The sequence below is a fragment of the Lepidothrix coronata genome, unplaced genomic scaffold (assembly GCF_001604755.1).
Source record: "Lepidothrix coronata isolate B3197 unplaced genomic scaffold, Lepidothrix_coronata-1.0 Scaffold293, whole genome shotgun sequence".
NCBI lineage: Eukaryota > Metazoa > Chordata > Aves > Passeriformes > Pipridae > Lepidothrix > Lepidothrix coronata.
In genome coordinates this window covers 27,586-37,050 of record NW_016690473.1, presented here as the reverse complement: position 1 = coordinate 37,050, position 9,465 = coordinate 27,586, and the positions used below count along the sequence as shown (strand labels likewise).

Genomic DNA, 9,465 nt, shown 5'->3' with positions numbered 1-9,465 from the left:
TGTCACACAGTTCCCTTCAGGATGGGTCCTGCCAGCACTTCACCCCCTCACTTTCCTAACTCATTTTTTGCTCATTTGACTTTTTTTTGTGGTGTTTCTGCACCTCCAGCTGTTGTTGGCTGTGAGGAAATGGAGCTCAGGGCTTACAGGAGGAGGCTGGAGAAGGGGTTGCTGAGGGTTTACAAGAGGTTAAGGAGAGGTCTTGCTGCTGCCTCACAGGATGGGGTGGAGAAGATGGAGCCAAGCTCCAGAGGTGCACAGGGATGGACCAGAGGTGACAGGGACACGTTGGAATGTAGCAACTTGCAGCACCTGAAGGAGCTTACAAGAAAGCTGGAGAGGGACTTCTCATAAAGGCTTGGAGTGATGGGACAAGGGGGAATGGCCTTAAGCAGAAGGAGGGTAGGGTTAGGTAGGATATTGGGAAGAAATCCTTCCCTGTGAGGGGGGGAGGCCCTGGCACAGGTTGCCCAGAGAAGCTGTGGCTGCCCCATCCCTGGAAGTGTCCAAGGCCAGATTGGACGGGGCTTGGAGCAACTTGGGCTAGTGGAAGGTGTCCCTGCCCATGGCAGGGGGTGGGACTGGATGATTTTTGAGGTCCCTTCCAACCCAAAGCATTCCATGATTCTAACTTCTGATTTGATATGAAGAAAAGTCCACCATGGGTGGTCAAATAAAGGAGAGGCTGGGAGACCCCAGTACCAAACTGGTCAGAGCATCCTGCTCTGAGCAGACGTGCTTGGGAGGAGCTGGCTGGGCTGGGGACATCCAGGTGGCCCTTCCTGCTTGGGTGTGTCTGTGCTGCTGTGAAACTTCCTGCCTGCCTTGAAGGGCAGAGTTTATTTACCCACAGTGTTTGTTTTAAGCACTCAGCTCTCCCACGAGGGGAACAGTATCAGGAAATAGTTTGCTAAATATACTTTTCCTATTCCCCTTCCCTCTGTACCACTCTGTACATGTCATTATGTGGTCTCTGCAGTCGGATTTATTTTGAGATGACGATGGTGGCACTGTCTGGAGGCCTGGCCTTCCCTTCCCAAATCCTGCTTTCCCCCAGCTTGGCGCAGGCTCAGTGGGATGCTGGAACCTGGTCTGCACTGGCTACACTGAGTGTAATTCAGAGGGTGGGAGCAGAGCCACAAAACAGCCAGGATGTGACTGTTGAGGAATACAAGACTGGGAAGTTTCCTTAACATGACTGTGGGACTCAAAGATGCCACCCTGGCTGGTGGATACGTGTTTGCATGTGGGGTGGTGTTGAACCAAAACAAGTTTTATCTTGGGCGTACGATTTTCCTCTCAGACTAAACCTTGCACTGATTTTCCTCCCTGTCCCAGTCTTGTCCAGTTGCTTCAGTTCCTGCAAACCTGGCATGAGCTGAGATATCTACAAGCTCTTCTACTCCCTGGAGGGAAGAATTCTGCCCAGAATTTCCCCCTTGTTTCTGTTTCCTTGGAAGAGCCCTGCCCACTGCTCAGCTGCAGCGTGGGCCGAGGTGGATCGCAGCTGCTCAGGGCACTGGTTTTCCCCCCAGCACGTTTCCACAGGGTTGGTTCCATCCTGCGTCCTGGGAACAACTGTTTTCTTTACAAACCCACCAGCAGAAGCATCTTGCCATTTTCTGGAAGTTCCAGAGCCAAAGCCATCCCCTGGGAGCACTGGAGCAGAGCAGAGGTCCGTGGTGCTTGCTGGCAGCAGATGCTTGTGTGAGAGTGAGAAACAGGCAGGTAAAAGCTCTTTCTTACCCTGCTCAGCCTCCCATGCTGTCAGCTGGGAGCTTTCCTGCCCTGGGAGTGATTCCATCAGCCTCAGTGGGATTCTCCTGTGTATTTATTTGCCTTTCCCACCTATCTTCAAAGGCAATGTTACCAAGGTGGACCAAGGCAGGAGCCCTTACACAGCTCAGCTGCTGAACTCCCACCTGGTACGTGGGAAGCTCCTTGTACTTCCCTTGCAGTGCTTTTCCCTCTTACTCCTGGCTGGGAAAACCCTCTGTTGCCGGGCAAGCATTTGTTTGGTTCATTTTTCCTCTTTTCCCTGTGGTGTGTATATCCCAGCCTGTTCTACAGAGCACCAACTACTCCAGCCCGGCTCCAGATTGATTTCCTTGGGCCCTTTCCAGTGGCAAACACTGTTATTGTCCGAGTCTGTTACTAATTAACTTGTTTTCACAACCCCGCTGACTGGAGATGGGGGTTTATCACTCTTCCAGGTGGCTGAGGCCAAGCACAAAGGAGCAGAATTCGAAAGTATCCAGGAAATCTTGGCACCAGGCGCCTCAATTTTCTCCTGAGATTTTGTCCATAGGTACTGTGAAATTATGGATTCCAGGATGGAAATATGTCTGTGCTGCCTCCCCAGCTCGGAGGGAGTGACTCAAGCATCCAGGAAATGAGCTCACAAATAGTCACCACCAATGAGGCAACAATACCCCTGGATTGAAGAACTGCTTTGGGACAGGTGGCAAGTTAGAAAGGGAAGTTTAAAAGGATAAATTTTCCCGTACATGATCTTGCCATCGGAGGCGGCTGTGCCTGAGGGGGGGTCACCCCAGCAGTGAGGATGGAGCTAGAGAAGGAGGGGTTTGTCCGGGAATCACACCCAGCCCACTCCTGGCTCCCAGCTCTGGCACCAGGAAGGCTCCCACGGTCACTTCTTGGCCACTTAAAGCATGTCCAGGGAAGGGAATGGAGCTGGGGAAAGGACTGCAGCACCAGGAGCGGCTGAGGGAGCTGGGGGGGCTCAGCCTGGAGAAAAGGAGGCTCAGGGGGGACCTTCTGGCTCTGCAACTCCCTGACAGGAGGGGGGAGCCGGGGGGAGTCGAGCTCTGCTCCCAGGGAACAAGGGACAGGAGGAGAGGAAAGAGCCTCAAGCTGTGCCAGGGGAGGGTCAGGTTGGATATCAGGGAAAATTTCTTCCTGGAAGGGGTGGTCAGGCATTGGATGGAGCTGCCCAGGGAGGTGGTGGAGTCCCCATCCCTGGAGGTGTCCCAGGAATGACTGGCCGTGGCACTCAGTGCTCTGGGCTGGGGGACAAGGAGGGGATCGGGCACAGGGTGGACTCGGTGACCTCAGAGCCCTTTTCCAACCCGAACCATTCCATGACCCTCCACCTGAGCCGGGTCCCCCCGGGCCCCGTGAGCCCCTGCTGTGGTGTCAGCTCCCCTTCCCCGTCCCTGCCCGGTGAGGGGCTCCCGGGGCGGCCCCACGGCCGGGGGTGCTCCCCTCACTCCCCGCCTGTCCCCGCTCAGCTCCGGCCCCGCCCTTCCTCCCGGCCCCGTGACGTCACACCCGCTCTGACGTCACTCGCCCGCCGCTGCCGCGTTCCGCTCGGCGGACTCCGCCTTCCCGGCGTGCCCCGCGCGCCGCCGCGCCCGAGCCTCCATCTCCCGGCACGCCCCGCGCGCGGGGCCCGGCGGCGGGCGCAGCGCGGGCGGCGCAAAGCACGCCGGGAGTTGTAGGCGGCGCGGGGGCGGCGGGGCGAGGCGGGCGGGCGGGGCCCCGGCGGCGGCCTCGGGCCTCGGGTCTGGTGCGTGAGGGGAGCGGAGCGGCGGGAGCGGCACCGCAGCTGCACGGCCTCGGCCCGGCCCCGCGCAGCCATGTCGGGGCTCCTGGGGAAGCTGTTCGGGACGGGCGCCGGCGGGAAGGGCGGCGGGAAGGGCCCTTCCCCGCAGGAGGCGATCCAGCGACTCCGCGACACGGAGGAGATGCTGAGCAAGAAGCAGGAGTTCCTGGAGAAGAAGATCGAGCAGGAGCTGGCGGCCGCCCGCAAGCACGGCACCAAGAACAAGCGCGGTGAGCGGGGGGGCTGCGCCGGGCCGGGCCTGAGCTGGGCAACAGGTCGGGAGGGCCGGGGCGGGGCCTGCACGGCACAGACACGGCCGGGCTGCCGGGCTTCCTACCACAGTGCCTTTATTTCCCACTCCAGGGCCTTTATTTTCTCCCCTAATACTTTTATTTCCTACTTGAGTGCCTTTATTTTCTCCCCTAATACCTTTATCTTCTACCCCAATATCTTTATTTTCTATCCTAGGACCTTTTTTCCCTACCCTAGTGCCCTTGTTTTTTACCCTAACGTCTCTGTTTCCTACCTTTTGCCTTTGTTTTTCAGCTTACTACCATTATTTTACAGGTCATTTCCCCCTCTGCGGGCTGTCCTGCCCCTCCCCGCGGGGTTTGTGCCAGGGTTGTCCCCACTGGGGAAGGGGGGACACCTCCCCTTTCCCCATGGGGATGTCCCGTGTGGCTGTCGCGTCACTCCCTCGTGATTCTGAGGTCAGAACAGTGCCCGGCCCCTCTTGGTGTTCCCTTCCCGTCCCATGTGCGCCTCACTTTGGGGACAGGTCAGGGAAATATACTGGAAAAACAGGGCATCGCCTGGGAATCAGGCCCTGATTTACCACGGTGGTGTTTTTTAATTCTGACAAAACTCTCCACCAAATCCCTGCTTAAGTGTGAGGGTTTGGTTAAATATATGTGTTCGCTGTTGTCAGCTTTTACCAAAAGTTCTGAGTGTGTTGGGGGGGCCAGTTGTGGCTTTAATGTGCATGTTGTTATTTGTTGTCCATGGGATGTAAAGCTGTCAAAATTAGTCACCGTTAAAAGGGTTTCTTGAAAACGGGCAAGTTAATATTCCCTCTTCTGAGAAGAACTTGGGTTGGGCTTGTTCTTTGTTTTGTGTTCTCATGGAAATGTTCATTCCTTTGAAAACACCGTGTGTTTGGGGTTTATCCCCACCCCTCCACCCGCTCCAAGAAGCTCTTCCACACACACTCCTGAAGTTTATAAATGGATGTTAGGAACTGGTGCTTCCCTGGGCAGGTCTGGCTGTCTTTCAGGCAGTGCTTGGTGTGTCTGTCAGCCTGCAGATAAGGGAGTTGTCCTGTTAACCTATTCCAGTGCTCTCAAAACAAGCTTCTTGCTTGTTTTTACCGCTAAAAGCCACGTTTTCAGGGAAGCACATCCTGATTTCTGTGTGGACGTGTCCCTTTCTGTGCCGTGTAGCAGCGGGGCTGGAGCAGGAGGGGCTCTGCCTGTGGCCCAGGGAGCTGCAAACACAACTAGCGAGGGTTAATTTGCAGCAATTACCCATAAGAGTTTTTGTTTTATGTCACTGCTTCAGCCAGCACTTTGAGCCTCCTCTCAGACTCCCGGACATGGTGCTCCCTCGGGGTTTCTCCCTTCCCTGTGTGTGGGTGACAGCACATGATTTGAAGATGTGGCCCAGGGGTCTGCTGGAAGACCTCAGCAGAGCCTGACTTTAGGCTTAGCCAAGTCACTTCTAAATCAAACTTATTCCAACAGTTCTAATAAGTCAGTTCCTGCTGTGTTTCTTGCCTAGTTTGGTAGTGAGCTTAAAAGGAGAAGTAAAATTTATCTTTTTCTAACTTTCCTCATCTTTTGCAGTTTCTTCACCTTCTGGCTCACGCTGGTCCTGTTTAACTTCCTAATTTCTCTTTCTGCTGGTTTCTGCTCAGGTCTTTGTCTCCACTGTAATGCCATCCCTCCCTCTCTGCTGCCCTTCAGAACTTAGGGGAGGGGAGGGATTAAATTTCCTCGGAGGTGGAGGAAGGAGAAAAACCTGCCTATTCACCAGCAGGATTGTGGGTCAGACTAATTGAGGGCTTGCAAGAGAACACAATCCTGAGGAGTAATTAAGGAGCTGGGAAAGGGAGAAGGGCTGGGATGGTTTTCTGGTGGAAAATGAAACCTCTTTTTTTCCATTTCTGGAAACTGTCCTCATTGGGCTGTTACTAAAGGCAGCCAGTTGTCTGTGGCTCGCTGGAAAGTGAGTTCCCCTCAGACTCACTAAGGCACTGCTCAGTTATTCTGGGTTCAAGTTGTCAGTCACCAGCTGAGCTGGTGCATTTTTTTTTTATATCCAGTTGTTTGGATATTTTCCTCTCTGACTTCAGGCTGTTTTATAGTCCATAAGCTTCGTGATTTTTATGCAAAATCACTTTAAATCTATAATTTAAGCGAAAATAAATATGTTGGGTTTATATGTAAAAGCCCGTATTTTTAATGGAAATATTTCCATATGGTTGAAATGTTTTAAGTAAAACTAAAAGAAAGCTGATTAACTCAAGGTTTTTGTTGGGGTTTTTGGTTGGTTTTTTTTTAATACAACTTGAAGAATCCTTAAGCTTTCTTAGTTCTCTGGTAGATTTAATCTTTCTTAGTAGATTTAATCATTTCACTAGGGAGATCCTGTGTGCCCCTGCTGTTCCTGCAGGATCTCCTGTGGATGGTGCCCGTGTGTGATCCCAGCTGGACAGTTATGCTGATGTTAATGGAAGCTGCTGTGGGAAAGCCAGCAGAGGAATACACAGCGGGGCAGGGAGCTTACCTGGAAGCTTAAAGCCACCTTGGGAAATCCTGGAATGGTGGTTTTGCTGTCTCAGAGGAAAGCTGGGTGTCTGGCACACTTGGGGTGACAGAGGGAAATGTTCTCTGCTCTCCAGCACACTGGGTGATTGTTTGGGTGCCAAGTGAGCTGCTTTCCAAAGGCTCATTGACTCATTCCTGCAGCACTTCTGAAGTCTAAGGAAAGCTTAAGTCTAACAAACTTAACAGGCTTCTGGTTCCTGTGCCTGCCCTAAGCAAGTGCAGGGTTTTGTTCATTCATGAACTTGTAATTATATGTGTGTATTTTTCATAATCTGCATTTAGGGTATCCAAGCTGTATAATCAGACAACTCATGACTAGAAGTTATAGTAAGTAACTTTCTGGTATAAATTTCTTTAGTCTGTGTTGTTTCTTGCCATGGGAATCTTTCAACTTTATCAGAAGTTCTGAATGTGCTTGGGAGAACAGCAGTGATGGCTTTAATGTCCATGTCATTTGCTGTCCCTGGCATAAAACACTGCCAGGGAGAAGACTGATCATCATTAGAAGGGTTTCTTGAAAGCAGGCAAGTCAATATTCCCTCCTCTGGGAAGAACTTGGGTTTTACTTGTGCTTTGTTTTGTGTTCTCATGGCAATGTTCACTCTTTCGAAAACAGTGCTCTGGGGTTTATTCCCACCCCTCCAAGAAGCTCTTCCCCACATCATGAATAGTGGACTTAGAACTCTCAGTGAGTTTGTATAAGTAGCAGCAGCACTGACTAGTTTGAACACTACTCAGCCAGTATCCTACTGGATTTTAAGTGCCCTGCAAATCAACTTTGCTTTAAGAAAAGCCGAGCACAGCTGTGAGCTGGCGGTCTGGGAGCCCTGTGCTGCTGCTGCAGCCTTTTATTCCGCTCCAGTTTTTCACCATGACATTGTTTCATCCAGCCTGGGATGTTTTCTCAGCCACGCAGGCCTCGTGATACACACTGAGCTGCTCCATCTCTGCCAAGGATTCTGCAGTTGTGGAGCTCAGGATGTTCTTTATGGTTCCTGCTTCCCCGGGGCTGTGCCCAGTCACACAAAGCCGAGCTTAGCACGGGAACACAGAGGAACAATGGGTTAATTCCTTAATCTCTGTTTACTTCGGGTATAACAATTCCAGAGTCTGTTTCTCCTGGAAAGCCAAAGCTCAAGTTGATCTCAGTGATCTCAGAGATCTCATCAGGGAGAGAAAGTTGATGCTGTTTCAGGGTTCTAAGCAGCTCACTCCAGTTTAGATCCCGGGTGAATGGATCTAAATGGATCTTTATGTGCCTGCCTGCTACTGATTTTACCTTTCTGTTAATGAACATCAGGGCCACAAACAGTGGAATGGGTGAAAAGCTCATATCATGCCAGTGTATATTCAAGCTGTAGCAGGAGACTGATGTTTCATGGATTCTCTCTCAGCTCTGGTTCTGTTAGCGAGGGGTTTTTCTTCTCTGATGTCAAAATTAGTCTGTCACTGTACATAAATATAATGCTGGGGGTTTTTTTCAGCACTGAGTACGCAAAATAGATGCAAACCCGCTGCTAGATTCCTGCTGTATAATTCAGGCTTTTCCTGGAAAGAGAACACTCCTATTCCCCACCCTGCACCAAAACCAACCAAACAAGGAAGTTGGGCGTAGGCTGAAGGCAGAAGTCCTAACTTTATGGCCACCTTGGGCTCTCAGTGCTGCCTCAGGTAAGGCAGCTCAGCTGCTGCTGTGATGGAAAGTGAACTGGTTACCATCCCTTTACCTTTTTTAATCTGTCACATCAGTCTGTTGCCCTGGAATGTTGAACTGGGCCTGGCTGATCCCGGCTGAGGCGGCTGCCAGGAGCGGCCGTGCCTTGTCCTGCCTGTTCCTCTGTGCTGGAGTTGGTGTTTGTGTGGGCAGGGTATGAGTTGGATTAGTTTGCTGAGCCAGACAAAACCCAGCTCTTAAAAGATGAAAAAAAATAAGCAAAGTTGTTTTCCACACTTAACCACAGAAATGCTGGAGCTGGCGAGAGAGGGAGGCAGGAATGTGACGAAGGAGGAGGGCAGTTCTGCCTCTCCTGGCAACAGTCCCTGCTTCAGGCACTAAATGTGATAAAATCTGCGGATGACGTGGGCTCTCCCAGCAAGGGGCCAGCGGCTCATTAATTAAGTCATGGAATCATACCAGCAGGATGGCCTGGACAGTCTTGTTTAGAACATTGAGTGGTTCAGGGTCGCAGTGGTCTGGCATTGAAGGAAGGGAAAGCTGCAACCTCAGGTCTGGGCACAGGCAAAGACTCAAACGACCTGTGACTGTGTGTGCAAGGCCTCAAACCTTAATGCATTGCCTTTGAATGTGGTTTAAAGATCCTGCTTGACATCTGGCAGGAGAAGTGACTCGGCTCCCAGAATCAAATAACGAGAACCTGGTTTTGTTTCCATGAATTGTGAGATGCCGATGTAGGGGAGGCAGAAGTCCTGCAGTATTTCCAGCCCATCTTCAGTCCCTCAGCCTGCCTTTTCTCTGTTTTAAGTCATAGTCTAATGCAAAATGCATGTCTGAGTGCCAGGTGCTTATCTACAACCCAGGGCTTCAGTGCAGGAGTCCTGGCAGCAGCCCTGGCCTGATCCTGCATCTCTGCCGAGGTCAATGGGATGGGCACAAACCACCTGCCCTGGGAAAAGTGTGATAGTTACTCTTTTTAATTAAATCTTTAAAAACAAGAGGAAACTTCTGGTTTGGAATTCTACCCTACCTATGTTTAACAGAGGCTTTTGGAGGCAGACTCTAGTATAAAACAGTTTGGGAAGGGGGGGCATTCACAAACACTTTTTAAAAACAGCTTTTAAAGGTGGCATAAACAACACCAAAAACCCCGTGGTTCTGCCAGATGTGTTTTGGTAACTGTATTTGATGCAATACATCCTTCCCCTGTCCCTGTTCTCTGTCAGGCCCTCTGAGGAAAGAAACCTGGCATATTCACAGCTCCTGACTTTGTGTTTAGTTCTTCTCTCTGGATTAAATGTTGAATTCTAGTATCTCATTATGCTCCAGGCCTAGTTACTGAATTCTGCTTCAGGGCTTCTGTTACGACCCACCCCAGAAAAAGGGGGGGGGGGTAACCC

At 51.4% G+C, this 9,465-nt stretch overlaps 1 protein-coding gene across 1 annotated transcript in view; it reads left to right on the top strand.

Moving 5' to 3' along the window:
- The first annotated feature begins 3,467 nt into the window (after nt 1-3,467).
- Nucleotides 3,468-9,465, top strand: part of CHMP4B (charged multivesicular body protein 4B) — a 21,987-nt gene continuing 15,989 nt past the window's right edge. The window contains exon 1 of the mRNA XM_017837142.1: nt 3,468-3,795. Coding sequence (XP_017692631.1) covers nt 3,600-3,795 — 196 coding nt within the window. The 5' untranslated portion in view covers nt 3,468-3,599. The remainder of the gene's footprint in view (nt 3,796-9,465) is intronic.